Source organism: Ambystoma mexicanum, chromosome 2p (genome assembly GCF_040938575.1).
Source record: "Ambystoma mexicanum isolate Mex_15411 chromosome 2p, UKY_AmexF1_1, whole genome shotgun sequence".
NCBI lineage: Eukaryota > Metazoa > Chordata > Amphibia > Caudata > Ambystomatidae > Ambystoma > Ambystoma mexicanum.
Window position 1 is genome coordinate 1396308081 of NC_090923.1, and position 19331 is coordinate 1396327411.

The window sequence follows — 19331 nt, forward strand, 5'->3', positions numbered from 1 at the left end:
TGTTTCTAGTGAATGAGGACGTGGAAATATGCGTCCTCCAGGTCAAGAAGTTCCTTTTTCCAGTTGGCCGAGCACATTCTGCCACGTGACCATCCTGAATTTCTGGGACCAAGTATTTGTTCAGACGTCACAGGTCCAGGATGGGCCTCCAGCCCCCTGTCTTCTTTCTGACTAGAAAGCATCTGGAATAAACTCCAGAGCCCCAGAGCCATTAGGGAACTAGCTCTAGCGCCCCTTTTCGTTGCATGGCTTGTACCTCTTCCAGAAGCTGAGGGATGTGCTGCTCTTGCCAGGGAACCAGCAGAATGCGAGGACACCTGCGTTGGAACCCCAAGGTGTGCCCCTGGGCGAGAGCATCCAGCACCCATCTGTCGGTGATCTTTCTCCACTCGCTGACAAACCTAGTCAGCAAGCCTCCCACCGGGGTGCATGAGTGGGGGCCCGATGTCTTGGCCGGTTCAGGCTTGATTGGGCGCTGGTGTCCTGCCCTGTGGGTGATGGTGACGCTGTCCTCAGCTACCGTAGGCCTGGGAGCGGCCTCTGTAGGCTTCTTGCGCTGAGGATCGGAAAGGCTGTCTGTACAACGTGGAGAATCCTTTCGATGACCTGCTCACTTTTCCCGTGGAGAAGCAAAAAGACAAGCATTGCTGTTTGAGTGTCGATGGAGCGGGCAGTCTCCGTATCCGCTTTGATGGACTGGAAGGACTCATTGACGGCGTTCTCAAACAGATTTTCCCCTTTGAAGGGCATGTCCAGCACCTTCACTTGGACATCCTGACAGAAGATAGTGGCCTTCATCTATCCATCCCTGCCGACGAAGGCAGACACCATTCCCCATATGCCGGAACCCTGTGTCTGCGACGTCCACCGCCACCGTGATGGCGTGGTCCAATGCCACTTCTCCTTCCTGGAAGGGGGCCAGGGCCCCCAAGATCGGTCCTAATTTATACCACAACTCCCTGTCGTTCCTGGCTAGGATCGGCAGTGCATTGGCTGCCTTGATTGTGGACGCCCCTGTGTTAATCGCCTTCTTCCCCATGCATCCATCCTGTTCCCCTCACTGTCCAGAGGGACCGAAGACAACGAGGACGGGTTAGACAACCGTTTCCTCGCAGCCGCTGACACCACCAAAGTCCAGCAATGGTTGCAGCCTCAGTCATTTGGGTGCGGAGTCCGGCACCCTATACTTCTTTTCCAGCCTATCCTGCTTGGCTGGAGCTGTGCAAGGGTTCTTCATGAGGTCTATGCCCTCTTCCCAAATATCGTCCAGAAAAGGCACCGCCATGATCGTCTTCCTCTTGGCCTCTAGACCTTGGATACAAGAAGCCCTCCTTCTTGGTTTCCTCGGGCACCAGCTGGAATAGGAGGCCGTAGCGATCATGAAGTGGAACGACCCACCTCATCCGGTGGGGAAACCCTGTGCGGGGCATCCAAATGTGGCGACTCATCATCATCCGTCGTTTTGGCTGTGTCCGTTCCCAGCCTTCTCTGTCCACGGTTTCTCGGATTTCTCCTGTAATTTAGCCGGGGTAGATTACTTTCTCTTTGAAGAGGAGCTTGATGGTAGGCTGGCAATGGAGGCGGAAAGTGATGCTGATGGCGCCCTATCCACTTTGGGACCCGCTTCTGCAGTGAACCCGGTGTACTCTGACTTGCAGACCTTGGCCTTATCTTGGACCCCCATGGATGAGGCGCCCTCAAAGGACTTAGAAGCCCACTCCTCAGACCAGCCAGTCCTGGTCAAGGCATGACCGTGCTCGGATCACAGTTCAGAGGCCTTGGTGTTAAGCCATGCCACCAGCCTACTATGCCTGTCCCTCTTCGTTGCTTAGAGAAACCTAGGCATATTGCGCACTCTACCTCCTTATTGTCCGGGTGTAGGCAGTAGAGGCATTGTAGGTGCGTGTCCTTGTCACAGTTCCCATTCCCACCGACCTCTGCCACCGATGTGTGCAGACACAGAGCAGACACGTGGCACCGCTAGACGCTTCTGTCTGTTACCACCAACCCTTGCCGCTGCCGTATGCAGACACGTGACCGCTAGATGTTTCTGTCCGTTGTCATGGCGCCTTCGAGACCGTTGCGGTCTCAAGCGGTCCGAACTTCCAAAGTGATCACGCACCCAATTGGTTGCCTTGGTCACGCTACCCTCCTCGACCTCGCGCATGATGCACATCAAAGAAGGCGTTAAGTCGACAAGCTTAAGAATGTGCGCATTGCAATCAGCTAATGCGTCTAATTGAAATTACACTAAGTTCCTTGCTCCCCTGTTATTCAACGTTCTGCTCTGGTTTCCTGGTTATCGATCTCCTGCTCTGCTGATTCACTTCCTGAATTTAATCTCTATGTGATACTCGACCCTGGCTCTGGTCATACGACTCTGCTTTTTGGATTAACCCTTTATTGTACTTACACCTTAACCCATTTTTGTAATAAGGATTTCTAACTGGATGTTGTACTTACTTCCTTGCTGATAACCTGGTTTTTGACCCATTATTTGTTTCTATAGACCTCTTGCTGGATTAACCATTTTTGCCTCAGAGTGCTTTGAACTGTGGGCGCCTTGCTGTTGTCATTGCCTCTTTCCATTAGTGTGCCCTTGCACGCCCGGGAAATAGGGTCCTTACTAACCAAATTAACTACCTTCCCTTTGACCCTACCTCGCCAAAACCCCCTGGAAGTTTTGCTACTACTCTAATCCAGACATTCTATCAAAGAATATTTTCTATAGAGTTTTCTTTTTACCACCTAAACCTGATCATCCTTTAAAGGTCTATTCACAGCGCGTTCAGGTTAGTCATTCATTCATTCATTCATTCATTCATTCCTCTATTATATTTATCTTACCAGATTTCTGTATTAAATCTCACCTTCATTTATTTTCAGTATGGTGAATACCTGGTGGTATTTTTTCGCTCTTCCAGGTGAACCACCATCCTGTCCATAGCCCACTGGCTCGGACAGGGTGGTATTTCATAGGGAAGGTCACCCTCTTTAAGGAGGCCCCTACTGGGCTATCCTATTACAGTCCAGACCTATCATCACGATTACGGTGAAGACTTGAGCATTACGGCTTAATTAAGTATCTTTACGGACCTCCACAAAATATTCCGTAGTCTGCATTTGGTGCGGGGCCTGAAGAGGGACCTTTCCTCCTTCTCCGCCGTCATGGTCGGAGGGCGTGAAGTAGGCCCAAGATGGCCTTCGAGAATCTTCGATGGATCCTGGCCCTTGAGGGGCGCAGAACGTCACCGACAACGGGTCCCTGCAGTCGTCAGATGAAGGAAAGAGCGCCCAGGCTCTTTCAAAACAAAAATGGCACGTTTCTCGTTGAAAAAAACGAAAAAAACGTACAAATAGCTCGGAGAGCAATTCGAGGACTCTCAACACTGAAGCGTGCAGTAAAAATCTGAAGATGGCTGCCAGGGGAGGGGCTTAGGGAAAGGACTGTCATTGGATGGGGCAGTATGACCCAGAGGACAGTGGTTTAGAGGATAAATACAGTTTTAAAGTGAAACTGTTTTTTTTTTACCAAGGATTCCCAGCCTGACGGAGGGGAATATTCATGAGCATGTGAATCCATGCCAGACCACATGCTGGAGAAATTACAATGATCAAAGTGTCAATGGTGTAAACATTTTGCATAGGGCGCTAATCAACAGCCCATAAATTGCAGGTTTTCCATATCATCACCAAAGATTGATCATTTACGGTGAGTGGAATGACTTCTGGTATATTCTCCAAATCCTCAATGGAGTACTATAAATTCCATAAACGGGTATTAACACTGCCATTTCACCACTTGCAATCTGGTGGATTTTACTGCGAGTTCTTTTTGTGGAAAATACTGCCAAACCTGTAGTGAGTCTCTTGGTATTGTTTTAAGTTTATAGTCCCCACATGCCTTCCCCTCTTCAACCCCTAAAATGCTGGACCATAAGGGACTGCACAGGTGGTGTAAAAGGAATGCAACATCAAATTAGAGATTGCCAGCCTACAACTCTATGGAGGGTGTTCCACATTGGCGTTTGGAGTGACATCGGATAGTTAAACTCATAAGTCACTCTCATTGTGTAAAGTGTCACCCCTCGGTAGAATATATCCCAGTTGTTGATAGTTAACCATCTGCAAACCTATATATTCTTTGTCTCCCAGTGCCAAAGGAGTTTCTGTCCCTTTAATGCCCTTGAATGTTGCAACTCTTACTAACATTTTTTTGCCCATTCTTAATATTTGATATAAAACACAGATTTTCCTGCTAAATTATCCTAAATACACTCTTCCTTATCCCATGCTTCACTTTTTCTTTTAACATCCTTTAGTAAAATCGAAAAGTTAAATAAGTGAGCTAATAAAATACATTTCCCAGAAGGACAAGTTAACCTCTAGCGACTTTTCAGCGTATGCAGTTGTCAAAGAGGCTGCTTTCGCTGAACAGCGGCCTGTCTGGGAAGAACGTATGCGCCAACAGCACATTCAGGAAGTGGGTCTGGCTGTCGCAGCATGAAAGATGAGGTAAAGAGGTGGTTTGGGGAGGGGTAGGCGTTTGTGGGTATGTGTGTGGGGCGCATGTGTGTCTATGCATGCATGTGTAGCATGTAGGGAATGGGTGGGTGGGTCGGTGGCGGAGGTGTCCAACGCGGCACACATGTCATGGTGGGGAGCGGGGAGGAGGGTGGGAGGGGAGAAAGGAAGTTGCGGGGGTGTCCCCTGCATAAGGAGGCAAAAGGGGAGGGGACAGTGAGAGGGTAAACTGTTTCCCTGCAGCGCCGTAACAGAACTCGGAGAAACTATTTCCGGCGGAAACAGGCTGCCGGGAAAGATCATAGGACTAAGTCACAGTTCACCTGGTTTCTTCATTCTGTTGCTAGCAGGAACAAGCAGGTCGAGTCACTACTCCAAAGTACATCACTACAGTGGAACCACTAACTCCCATTTCATCAAGCAAGATCCTCCATTATGGCAAAGGGCATTTTTTTCCACTAATTCGCACAATACAGAAACTGCAAAGCAAGCGCTAAGATACTGCTTCAGATCCAGTCCTCAAACAATACCTTCAATTGGGAACAGACGGTAGCTTTGCAGTAGTGCACAAAATCAACCACATGAAGGGCCTTCACTCCAAGACTAAGCAAGAGACCAAGATCGTCAATTAGCAGCACTGGGCACTTCGACGGCGTCAGCGATGTTCGAACACATTTGTACAGATGTTTTAGATCTGAACCGTTTTTGCTGCATGGAAGAAAAAGAATAAACAAGACTAAGACATAGTCCTGAAGTTTTTCGTAATCCTTTTGTCTCCTAGAATAGATGTCATATGACTAAATATTTGGATTTCTAAGCCAGGAGTCAGGTGTCCTAAAAAACTCAATTTTCAGGATAAGTACTAGAAAACAACTTCCATTTCGATTCATTGCATTCAATTTATTTTCCTGTTGATATTGTGTAAACCCACCCCATTCCCTGATTGGGTATCATAGTTGCCTGACTTTGGCCTTGTGCTCCAGCTTCCCCGCCTGCAAGCCACTTTTTTCCGGTCTCTGCATGCAAGTGGAAAGGCCCCCGTGACCCATGTGGCACGTTTGCATTTTTTTGTGTGATCCCCCACCCGATTGCGCTCACTGTGCCCAGACCCACTCCGGGCGCCTTTCCTAGTCTCCTTACCCTCCTTCCATCCCGCTCCCCTTCCCTGATTGGGTATCCTTGTTGCCTGCCTTTTGCCTTGTGCTCCAGCTTCCCTGCCTGCAAGCCACTTTTTTCCGGCCTCTGCAGGTGAGTGGAACGGCCCAGGGACCCATCTGGCCTGTTTGCATTTTTCTTGACACCAACCCTCCCTCTGACCACATTCTTCTTGATCTCTCCTCCGTCTTTGACACGGTTAACCACAACATCTTACGGCTTTGCGACACTCTGGGAATTGTAGGTCAGGCTCTGGCCTGGTTAACCTCTTTTCTCTCCAACCGCCCATCCCAGATCGAACCTTTCTCTCGACTATCACTCTCTCTACCTGCGGTGTACCTCAGGGTTCCAACCTATCCCCTTGGTTTTTCAACGCTTACATGGATACCCTGGCACGTGTGATTGCCACTTTCACCTCTAATTTCCAGTGTTATGTGGATGACATGCAACTACCCTTCAGGCTACCCTCAGCCGCCTCCTCCTCACTCATACCTGACTGTCGGTCTGCTATCCAGTCATGGTGCACTGCAAATTACCTTTGTCTCAATGCCAGCAAAACTGAGATTGTCCGCATTGGGACCCCTGCCCCTGCTTTCCCCCTCTCACTATGGCCGGCTTCCCTTGGCCACAAGCCCACCCCAACCTGTGAGGCCAAAAACTTTGGGGTCATCTTCGATTCCACTCTCTCCTTCTCCTCTCAAATTTCTGACATCTCAAAAAAGTCTATCAACTATACCTCCTCAGAGGCACTCTACCTTTTCTCACTTTCCCACAGTGGCTCACGGTCTCCAGAGCCCCGGTTCTCTCTAGGCTGGATTACTTCAACAGCCTCTTCCTCAACCTCCCTGCTTCTTCCCTGTGCCCTCTGCAACTCATCCAGAACAGAACCGCAAGACATATCCTTGGCCTCAAGCCCAGGGACCGCATCTCTCTGGTGCTGAAATCACTCCACTGGCTCCCCGTGGCTGCAAGGATCAAATTCAAGACCCTCTGCATTGTCCACAAGGCTTTCTAGGGCCTGGGACCCACTTAACTTCAACGTTGCCTTCCTAAATACTGTCCCTCCCGAGCCCTCCGCTCATCAACCTTCTGCGAGTGAGCAGGTTCTCTAAGCAGAGATTTGGAGGGAGATCCCTTTCCTCAGCAGGCGCCTCCCTCTGGAGCATCCTCCCTGCCACCTTCCGTCTTAGCCTGATATTCTTAAGTTCCGGAAACTACTCCAGACCTTCCTCTTCCTTCTCTCTCACCCTACCCTGCTAACCTAGCTCTATGCTCCTCCTTCTCTCCCTCCTTTCCACACAGCTTACTGACTGGCCTCTCAGAGTTTAACAGATCCCAGGCACACGGCCAGTCCTTTCTGCACTTGCCTCAGGGCCCTGCACCCCACCCACTCACAATAAATCCTTGCGAGCTTCTCTCTCTGCACTTCCCCAGTCTCTACCGACTGGGCGCACTAGGTCCCCTTGCCCCTCCCTGTCCTGTCTACACTTGCACAATCTATACACAGCTCTGGCTGATGATTGTTCTGTCTGTTCTTCCTTGTCTCTCCCCTTAATGTGCACTTGAAATAAACCTCAGAATTGCTGTCAGGCCCATTTACTGTAGCTAAACTGTAAAGGTACCATATTCACTGAATCTGCCTGCGCAGACAGTTATCGCTTGAAAAATTCAAGGGCTCTGAGCGACTGTTTTTTTTCCCCACCCTCCTTGAGCGCTTTGAAACACTTGCCTGTCTATAAATAAACATTACCATACCATATTTTTTTGTGACCTCGCCCACACGATTTCGCTCCCTGTGTCCTGACCCTCTCCAGACCCATTCCCTAGTCTCCTGACCCTCCTCTCGCCTCCCATCCCCGATTGACTAATCCCCCCTATTTTAACAGTTTCTCCCAGGGCAGCCATCTGCCCGTGCAGCCCCGGCGGCTAAGGGTCCCAAGGCAAAGGGCGGCTTCTACATTGGGGGCTCCAAACTGTGTCAGCAGGGTAAGCCAATGGCCAGCCGTCAACCAGAAACTACTACCAAGGTAGGCATGGCCAGGTTGGGGAGTAGAGCAATCACTCTACCCCGGAAGCCCTGCCACATAGCAAACCAGGCTATTAATACTAACCAGCTGCATAACTAGTGAGGATTATGATTATTTCCTGAGTCACAATAAGATAGCACTGTGAATTTAGCCTGTGCCACACTGGGATAGTAATGTGAATATTATTAGCCTGTGCCACACTGGGATAGTAATGCAAATATTAGCCTGTGCCACACTGGGATAGTAATGTGACTATTAGCGTGGGCCAAACTGGGATAGTAATGTGAATATTAGCCTGTGCCACACTAGGATAGTACTATAAATATTAGCTTGCATCGCACACCTTGAGAATTGTTAATATTAACTTACATCACATCTAGAGAGTACCACAATAAGACAGTACTGTAAATACTAGCGTGTGCCACATTGGAACAGTGCTATGAATTTTGACCTGCGTTGCACTCTTTGAGGATTGTTATTGCTGCCTTTAGTCATACCTAGAGAGTGCCACTGTAAGATAGCACTGTGAATATTAGCCTGTGTCGCACGTCCGAGAATTACTAATATTGCATTGAGTCACATTGGCATGTTTTATCTTGTACCCAAACTCCATTGTGAAACCTAGGCCTCTCTCCCACTATACAGAACTCTCAAATATAGGTGGGTTTTCTCTTGTACCCAAACTGCATTGTGAAGCCTAGGCCTTTCTCCCATTTTTAGGTGCCTAGAATCTAGGTGCTTCAATTACTGCCTGCCATTCTGTAAAACCTAGGCCCAGGTGTTTCAACTATTGCCTGTCATTCTGTGAAACCTAGGCCTTTCTCCCATTCTCTAGGTCCATCAAATCTTAGTGTTGTGGTTGCTGCCTGCCACTCTGTGAAACCTAATGCATAGGGGGCACGTACACAGCTAAAACAATGCTGAGACAGGATGCCGAACCCCCCATTTTCCTAAGCTACCGCCCATCTACTGAAGTAAGGGAAGACCAATGTACGGCATAATCTAGCAACGGATAGATAGAAAGCGAGAATCTTATCAAATAACGATCAGGGACAGATCAGGATGGAAGGGGAAGGATGATATGTCAATAATATTGTGGCATGCCAAGTAAACACAGGCAGCAATGGATCACTGACAGGGAATAGACAGGAAGGGAACCGGAGACTGTAAATAACCCACTAACCCAATTGCTCAAACGTCTGCATACGTATCCCATCCTCAAACACACACAACCACCCAACCACTGTCTTGCACAGCAAACCACATGCATTTCACCACATCGCAACAACAAACAAGCAACACAGAAGTCACACCAACAGCATACAAGGTCTCACATCAATCCGATTTCGGCACCCAAGCTCGGCACACAGTGAAAAACGAACTGAAGCTGCCAACAGGACACCACTCTCTCACTTTCCTACTCCCTCTCCACCCGACTATGCCCCGCAACCCAGCCCGCCTTTCTTGTTTGCCGATCCGAATGAGCGCCTGGGGACCAATTCCGTTGGTGACGGTGCACGGTACAAATACCTTTAACATTACCAACATTTAACAATAGGGTCTCAGCCCTACTAGAAAGATATTCTCACCTATGACCAGTATGCCCACTTTAGCCTCTAGCTTGACTGTCGGTTTCCGCTTACAGTTGATCATACTCCTCCTCATGACACCTCATATACCTCCCTCTGGGAATATACCAACCATGACGACTTCCAACCTGACCAGCAATAACACTTCCAAATTTACCACAGATACTAATGACGGTCAATATCTAATTTTGAGCAACCCTAATACCCGTTTTAGAGCTAGATTAGCTAAAATATTTGAGCCACCTATCAGCACATTCCCTACCTTGAAAATAAACAAGATTCCTAAAACCTTGCCTAGCCTCGCACCTGCAAGTATTAAACCAGCTCACAGCTGCCCCTCTAGGACAAAAAAAAAACAAAAAACAAAAAAAAAATTGCTGCAGTCCCGAACCATAAATTAAAAGCCAACCAAGCTCCTCACCCAAACACGATTAATACCAGCAGTCCCCTTCTTAAAGGAGCCCTACTAAATGCCAGATCCTTAGTAGCTCATGCCACAGAAATTGCTGACCTGATCCAAAAGGATAACCTAGACTTCTTTGCTATCACTGAAACCTGGCTACACACTGCAGCAGGTCCTATGCTCATGCTAGCAGTCCCTGACAGCTATACCATCCTGAGACAAGACAGACAGGGGTCCAGAGGTGGTGGGATCGCCATTATCTGTAAATGCAGCCTTGCCATGAGATTAGCCACCCCGATTGTCACTCACTCATGCGAAGTATTATCGGTTAAAGTACCCTTGACTAATGCACAAACTCTCAACATCCATCTAATATATCGCCCCCCAGGTCCAATAGGGACATTCGAGGATGACATTAACTCTATTCTATCTAGTAATCTCAAAAGCTCCACGCAAGTGTACTCCTACTTGGAGACTTCAATTTGGGCTTTAATGACCATGCGGACCAGCCTGCTCTAGAAACTGTGAATACCCTTTTAGAATTTGGCTTCACCCAGAGACTCCAATCAGCTACCCATAATAAGGGCAGAATACTAGACTGGGTGGCTGACTACAACTGTCATGCCAACATGCTCTCCACCTTACCGCTAGCGTGGACTGATCACTACCTACTCTCCTTCCTGCTCTCTACCAACCGGCCCTCTCCTCCACCCACCCCCAGGGCTCCACCCACACCAACAAGAAACAGAAAGTGTATCACAGCTGACAGGCTTATCCCTGCCATACTCCCCACCCTCAACTCATTGCCTGACAGCACTGACCCTGAGAACCTGGTCAATGAATATAATAAAATGATGGCCTCCTCTCTAGACCAAATCGCCCCCCTCAAACTCAGACCGAGTAAGCCTAAAACACACCTAAACAAATGGTTCACACCATTCCTAAAAAACCTAAAACAACAAAAAAGAAACCGTGAGGCTGCGTGGAGACTATCACCATCCGAAGCCAACAAACTCAAGTTGTCCAAACTATCATACTTATATAAGAAAGAAATATGCTTAGCCAAATATCTTATGATACTCGCATATCCCAAGCCAAGTCTAACATGAAGGAACTATTCACCATCCTTAAAGAAATAGAGACCCCAATAGAAATTCCAGATACCTGCTCCAAAGATAAAAAATGGTGCTCCGATATTCAATCTGCATTAGCCAATAAAATCTCCACTCTTCAAAATAAAATAGCTAACAAAAAAGCCTCTCAAAAAGACTTACCACCTCAGGTAATAGATAAGAACACCTCTGAAATCCAACCCACCCGATTCAACTTCTCCAAAGTTTCCATTCTTGAAGTGGAAAGAATCATTCTATCTCTCAAACCATCGAACTGTCAGGGAGACCTCTGCCTTGCACAGCTTATTAAGGATGCAGCCCGTGACCTCTCACCCTTCATTACCAAACGTATTAATGCATCCTTTGCCACAGATACTATTCCTGCCAACCTCAAACAATCCTGGGTACTTCCACTCTTAAAAAAACCCACACTAGATCCAGCAACATCCACCAGCTATAGGCCGATTACAACAGTGCCATTCCTCTCAAAAATTCTAAACAAGGTGGCTTACATGCAAATACAAACATATTTGGAATTGCACCACCTACTAGAAGCTAGACAGTCAGGATTCCGCCCTCAACATGGAACGGAGACGGCCCTCACAGATCTTAAGACTCAAATCGACAAGCTTAGAGACAAAGGCAAATCAGCCCTGCTCCTCTTGTTAGACCTCTCAGCTGCGTTTGACCTGGTTAATCACACTATTCTTTGCAATCACCTTGACACAGCAGCTCACTTCTCCAAGGATGCCATAACTTGGATCAAATCATTCCTAAGTGGCAGAACAATGAAGGTTTTCTCGCCCACAGCAGCAGCAGACCCTATACCCATTACCTGCAGAGTGCCCCAGGGCTCGTGTGTCTCGCCCACTCTCTACAACATTTTTACCAAGCCCCTTTTCGATGATCTGGATCATCTCGGCGTCACCTAAACCAACTATGCAGATGACACCCAGATCCTCCTCCCACTTTCAGGGGATTATGGCAAGGATTTGGCTTTGGTGAATAGAGTATACATCATCATCCAGGCATGGATGGCCCTGCACGGTCTATGCCTGAATGATGATAAAACAGAACTCATCATTCTGGGCACCCCCACTAATCTAAAAAAACTAGGAGCCGAATACTCCTCATTCATAATTGACGGGAACTGCATCAAGGTAGGAAAAGAGGTAAAAACGCTAGGTGTCTATCTCGACTCAACTTTCTCCTTTACCAAACAGGTTAACTCGCGCATCTACCATGGCCTACACGTGCAAACCTATCAGAACGGGTAAGCCATTCCTCTTCAACAGTAGCTGCATTATCCTGGCTAGAGCCCTAATCCTGTCACGCCTGGACTACTGCAATGCCCTCTACTTAGGCTCCCCCAAGTCAACCATCAGAAGAATCCAAACCCTACAAAATAATGCCCTTAAAGCGGCTTTAGGCATCTCCAGAAGAGTCCACATCCCTGAGAGCAGGCGCCATAACAATGGGCTCCAGACTAATGATAAAATCCTCCTAAAAACCCTGTTGCTTACTCACAAATCCCTCAATAATGCGGCCCCCATCTATCTTGCTGACAGATTCCATAAAATGACATCTTCCAGACCAACTAGATCTGTAAATGGGGATCGACTGCTCATCCCTAGATTCAAACTATCCACCATTGGAGGCAATAGCTTCCCTGTGAAGGCAGCCAAATTATGGAATTCCTTGTCCGCCACACTGAGAATTGACCAACCATATCAAAACTTTAGAACTAATATCACTGCATGGCTGAAATCTAATGACCACTAATTGTACCTCTAAATTCTGTATTGCAACTATCAATGTCTCCCGACCTGGCGGTCACCTCTATGATGGTAACATTCTTTTCTCCCACACTTTGTATGTAATATTTGTAAATACATGTGCCCTCCTGCTTTATCTGTAATTATATGTATATTACCATGTCTGTAAACATTATGTACAAAGGTACCTTTTACCTTGACTAACTTCTGTAACTAAGCTTCGCATATTCTTGTACTGCTGCGCCCGGTTACCCTTGGGTCTGACGCGCATTATAAATAATAAAACAAACAAACATTAACATTTAACATTAAACAAGGAATAGATTTGGCACTTGAAGTCTGGCTCTGGAGGCCCACTGCTCTTGGAAGAAAGAAAAGTGCTGTGTGTTACAACTAAGAGGGTGGCGAATGGATTCCAGTCGCGCAACTAGCGATGCTGAACAGAGGCAGTCACATCACACAATGGTGCAGGAGTGAGCCCACACCTTGGGTCTAGAGTAGACAAAGTATTCAGAGTACACTACTGAGTGTTGCCATAGAGGGAGAATACAGAAACTGGTGCAACACTGACATCTATTGCATACTGACAATATGACAAAAGTTGAGTTTTAAGAGGGTGTGAAAAGGCACTGGTGCAACTGTTATAGGGGCCTATCACTATTCTACAAGTGGAATCAGCAGAGGTCCTAGAGAAAAGATAGGGCGGCAGTAATCCACATTGGCTAATTAGAATGTCGCATTTGTTGAGGTGCTGGGCGTATTAGCAGACGCGCATATATGCATCAATGAAATTTAAAGTACGGTTAAAGTATTTAGCATAATGTTTGAAAAACACACAGATTGCAAGAATCCATCTGCCCGCGATGTGGATTTCCGGTTTGGAGAGGTTTAACTGCATGCAGCCCGAACTCTGTACCCCCTTTGGCCAGTCTGCAGGCTCATTAATTAGCCCCTGATGGATATGCTCACTAGTACAAACCCAAAGAGAGATGGAAGTTACCTCTATAAAGAGGACGAAAGGGAGAGTCTGGGGAGCCATCACGTGATCCCTAAGCAAGATTCTGGATAGATTACTTGTTTCCAAGGGTAGAAAAGCAAATTGCCCCATCAAGAGTCCAGCACCAACACCACAACAGGGGAGTAACTGCAGCAGGGATGGTTTGATGTCCAATGCAGCCAGCCGCTTAATTAAATTACCCAAAGACCTATTGCAGGTTGGTGGACGCACAAGGTCAATGTGCTCTCCTCCCAATGCAATACGAGATCACCTGATCAAGAAGATGGAATCAGTTAAACAACCAATACCAGCAATAGGAAGTTCTGCTGTCATAGAAGAGCACTTTGAACCTGTGGTGACAAAGCGAACCTATGCAAGCCTGTGAAAGAATGACTTTAAAGAAAACTACATGTCCGTTTGGGCAGAATTCAATTTTTGGGGGTTTTATCTGTCCTATTTTATGGGATCCCTAAACCTTTTGCATTTCCCCTAAGATCGGCGACTTACTTTTGTGGTCGGAGGAACACCTACTAAAGTCCCGTTGACACCATACCGCTTGTTTTGTTGCTATATTGTCCAGTGGTGGCTGATACCGCTCCAAAGACAGGCGTGCTTATTAGAACCTCATTTTGGACAGTGTGATATACACCCTTATTGGTTTTGTGGAGTAGGCAGATGGCAGCTGTAAATTCGTTTTGGCTTTACCAGGGGTGTAAGCCAATTGACTACACCACTAGAAGTCTAATGTTAACCACTGTGGAACTACTGTATTTTCTAAAGTCTTATTTATTTGACATTTGTATGTTACCTACACACAGGTGTTTCCAGGCCCATAAAACAAGAGGGTTGGGGGGTGCGGGGGACAAGGGAACCACAAAAGTAACAACAAAAAACGGTTATATTGTCTTTGTGACAATCCTACCGTGCAAGTGCACACAATGGTTGTAAGTGCAAGGGGCGGGGGGGGGGGAGAGGTAGAAGTCCAGGGATGGGTGCCCCAATGTGGGGCAGGAAAGTGCTAGGCGGGCCATGGCGGCAAGTGCAAGGGGAAGAGGGGGGAGGGAGGATGAGTGCAGTGGACAGGAGGACCAAGTTGGGCTAGTACGGGTAAGGGAGCACGAAAAGGCAGGTGCTGGGGAATTGGTAGGGGGTGGGTCTAGCCCCTGTATGACTCCGAAGGGGCCAAGCCCCAGTCACAATAGCAGAAAGAGAGGCCCCAGACAGCCCTGTGGATGATGCAAAGGGTCTTGAACTTGATCCTTGAGGTCACTGGGAGCCAGTGGAGAGATTATAGGGCTGGAGCGATGCGGTCCCTGGGCTTGAGGCCAAGGATAAGTCTTGCAGTCCTATTCTGGATTAGTTGAAGGGGGCGATGGGAAGAAAGAGGAAGATTGAGGAGGTGGCTGTTGCTGTAGTCCAGCCTAGAGAGAAACCGGGCTCTGGGCATGTTGAGCTTCTGAGGGAAAGTGAGAAAAGGTAGAATGCCCCCGAGGAAGTGCAGCTGAAGGTTGGACTTCTTGGCAAGGTCTGCGATGTGTGGAGAGAAAGAGAGAGAAGAGTCATAGAGGACCCCAAGGTGTTTTGTCTCACAGGTCGGGGAGGGGAGGGGACCCAAGGAGTCAGGCCAGAGAGTGGGGGGATGTGGGGACCAGGAGCAGGAGTCCCCATGAGAAGGATCTCCGTTTTACTGGCATTAAGACAGAGATCATTGGCAGAGCATGATGCCTGAACAGCAGTCAGGTATGAGGGAAGAGGCAGAGGGGGTAGAGGATGGCAGTTTGAAAGAGCTGTCTGTTGTCTGCATGACACTGGAAATGAGGGGAGAAGATAGAGGTCAGGTGGGCCAGAGGGGCCAAGTAGATGTGGAAGAGCCATGGCGATAGGATAGAGCCCTGAGGAACGCCACAGGTAGAGAGTGAGGTGGAGGAGAGGAAAGGACCAATTTGAACTTGTGATGGTCTGTTTGATAGGAAGGAGGTGAGCAACGCCAGTGCCCTGTCCATGATGCCAAGGGTGTCATGAAGATGGTTCATGAGAATGGAGTGGTTGACTGTGTCGAAGGCAGAACAACACAAAGTGTCCAGAGTCCAGATTAGAGAGTAGGTCCTCACGGGTGTTCAGGAGAGCAGTTTCCGTGCCTCTGGATGCCCTGAAACCAGACTGGTGGTCATCGAGGCTGCCAGCCACTTCGGTATCGAGGGTCAGTTGGGGGGATGACTAGCTTCTCTACGAGTTTGCTCAAGAAAGGCGTGATGGAGACGGAGCAATAGTTAACTGGGCAAGAAGGGTCAGCCATTTCATTTTAGCTGAGGGTGCACAAGAGAGTGCTTAAGGGGTTGTGGGAAGGAGCCAGTGGTAAATGAGTGGTTGCAGAGGTCAGCCAAGGCTGGGACGAGAGAGGCGATGTTGTCTTACTTTTGGTCATTTTGTTTTGGGCCTTTCCTTTGTTTAGGGAACACATGAAACAATGGAATTTTAGCTTGTGCTCTATGCATTACACGCCTGCATTTGGAAATGTGTTGTTACTGCATCCAATGGTTGGTTATTTATGTACTTTATAGGTCTGGTACTGTACTGTCCAAACCTTTGGTGGCCCTCTGGGCTCGATTGTTCAAGTGTTAAACCACGGTCCTCTCCCTAGGTGCTAGCTATAATGTGCAGTGTATGTTTTTGCGCCATTAATGCTGCTATGAGGGGAATTATTTTGACTATCTCATTTTGGTTTCTGACTTTGTGAATGCATGTTTATTACTGTCCAGGTTTCAGTTTTCTTACCACCTTTTAGTCCGGTATCTATCTTGCCTATCACCAGAGCATAGGCATACATTTAGCTTGGGAGTGGGCAGGCTAGGTCTATGGCCCATTACTGTTTTTACGCATATACTGTGACTTTGTGCATCGTTTAACCTATAGTACGTATTAGACCTAGATATTCTTGTTGTGCTTTTATGATCAAGTGTATATTCTTCCGTGGATCAGTATGGTGCATTCTTTAGTATGAACTGTTAGGAATAACTGTAGTTCAGTAGCAGCTTACCACCTCTCTTGAGTTAAGCCGGACTGCTTTTCCATAGCTACCACTATAATAGTTTGGTCTATTTTTGGAGGGATAATCCTGTTTTGCCTAAAGGTTATAGGATTCCATGTCCCTCACCATAGGGCTGTGGAAACATCTGGCTAACACCTGCCCTCTTGGAAAAGGCAGAAAGGGTTCTACAAGTACGCTTTGTAGATGAGGGTAGCCAGAAAAGGGACTGTAACAAACATGTGAAGAAGGTGGAACTCCTGACATCACGATTGGGGTGGTGTGCATCAGGTATTACCCAAATTGATCGAAAAAAATTAGATCAAATGGTAGATTTGACCGAATTCGGTCACTACTATTAGTTTGAATTTTTTCGATCAATTTGAAGCCAAAAATACCGAACATGAAGACCGAGCGTTGCAGGGTTGTTCCCCGGCCCCCATGTTTGGTATCTTCGGCCTCGGAGGTTGCAGAGGTGTCCCCTGCATCCTTAAGATTAGCTGCGGTGGACAGAAACTGCTTGGGCCCTTGTTTTCAATGAACGGTCAAAACAGGGGGCCCGAGCAGTTTCACTGCGGGCAGTCCGCCCGCAAACAAAATATTTGCGGGCAGACCACCCAGATCCATGCATCAGGCTGTGTGTTGAAGTAGACCGTCTACCAAGGCATGAATCGAAGCCAGGGCCTTGAAGGCATTGGCACCCTAAACTGAATAGTGTGTTTGTGGCTTCCATCTTAAAGACTAAACAGGGATCCTGCAGACATAGGGCCTCATTACAACCTGCCAGTCCGGGACCGTGCAAAATCCGTGACGGCGGTAAAAACGTTTCCGTGTCCGCAAGGGTGCGGAAAAACCGTCCGATTACACGCTGTCGGTCGCGCGCACCACACGGACTCGGAAACGTTGTTACCGCCGTCACGGAAAACCCCACGGAAATGGAAATAACGAAGCCACAAGTGGCGCAAAACCCGTTTCCGCCTCCGCCGCCACGGAACCGGAAATACCATGATCGCCAAAACAGGAAACAGAGAGGCGGCCATCATATAAAAGCACAATCCATTGCCATCCAGAGCCAGCACAAGCACAATCCAAACTCTGAGAAGCCAAAAGGGACCACCAGCATGTCTGCCAGGATACCTGCTCAGAGGCAGCGCAAACAGCGCTTCAGCGAGGCGGAGCTAACCGTCTTGGTGGAGCACATTGTGGACAATGCTGAGATGCTGTTCAGCGCCGACCAACGGCGTGCCACACAGCAGCGGAGGAAGGAGGTGTGGGCCGAAGCTGCACGCAAGTGCACCGCCGTGGGCGTGGCAGTGAGGAGCGTGAAGGACTGCCACAAGCGTTGGGACGACCTGAGGGTACGCAACCTCATTTCCACGCACCGCCAACGCAGCAGTGGGACAGGCGGAGGACCCCCTTCCCCACTGAGGCTGCAAGCATGGGAGGAGCGTTGCAGCAGCGTCCTCCACCTAGAGGGAATCCATGGGATTGGGCAGGCTGAGGCAGGAGTGAGCCCACCTGCAGATGCCGGTAAGTGCCCAAACATGAATGCCACATGTAAATATGCAGTTGTGAGTACTGGGCCAAAGGACCCATTAACAACCCCCCCCCCCCCCAGGCAGTGCATGTGTGGGCCAAAGGACCCATTAACAACCCCCCCCCCCCCAGGCAGTGCATGTGTGGGCCAAAGGACCCATGAACAACCCCCCCCAGGCAGTGCATGTGTGGGCCAAAGGACCCATTAACAACCCCCCCCCAGGCAGTGCATGTGTGGGCCAAAGGACCCATCATGATCCGTATGGCAACCAATATCACTGAATGCAGACACCAGCAATCAGATGCATGTGACTAACACTATTCAATGTACAATCTTAATGACGCATGTGATGCACCCATCTGCCACCACAACAACACTAATTGCATTCCCTTTGTGTCCTCACAGCCGTTTCAAGTGACAGTGATACTGCACAACAGGCCAGCCAATCTGCATCGGCAAGTACACTAGCCACCGCCACCACACAGGAGGATGCTGCCGGCAGTTCTGCACCTCTGGCCACATTACCAGCCACTACAGATGTGCGGCACACCACCACCACCAACATCCCCACCGTCTCCACACTGGCTGAGTCTAGACAGGTGCCACGGGAACCTATCATGGCCACCCAACACAACACCGAAGGCAGCAGCACTGCAGAGGGGGCGGCCTGCAGTGATAACAGTGCCCCGCAAGAGCACTCGGAAACGGGGCCACAGGGGGAGATGCCCACATTGGAAGACCTGGGCTCCTTCCATGAGCTGGGGTTCAGCCCCACTTCACTGGGGAGTCCCATGAGGTCGCCCACCCCATCCATGGCCGAACTGAATGCCCGCATGCAGCGGATGGAGGACCAGCAGGCTACCCTCACCCAGCTGGTGGAGAGGCAGCTAGAGGAATCCAGGCTGCAGAGGGAGAGCTACAGCGCCTCAGTGCGTCGCCTGTCGAGGTCCATTGGACGCTTTGCGAGCACCATAGTAACCCTTGCACGCCATGTGCGGGAGGGCAACGACCACACCTCCAGGCTTGTAGAGGCCATGTTGGTTGGCCGACAGGCAAATCTGGCACGGATGCCCTCAATCCCTGATTCTGGCCAATCAAACACAACCACCCCATCCAGCTCCACTACTGCCAGTCCGAGGAGGCGCTCGAGTAGGCTAACGGGTCCCTCGGGCAAGGTTGCACAGAAG

General features: G+C 48.8%; 1 protein-coding gene across 1 annotated transcript in view; it reads right to left on the bottom strand.

Moving 5' to 3' along the window:
* ELP6 (elongator acetyltransferase complex subunit 6) overlaps positions 1–19331 on the bottom strand; it is a 418952-nt gene that overhangs the window by 148179 nt on the left and 251442 nt on the right. The window contains exon 6 of the mRNA XM_069645832.1: positions 5055–5232. Within this exon, the coding sequence (XP_069501933.1) occupies positions 5055–5232 (178 nt within the window). The remainder of the gene's footprint in view (positions 1–5054; positions 5233–19331) is intronic.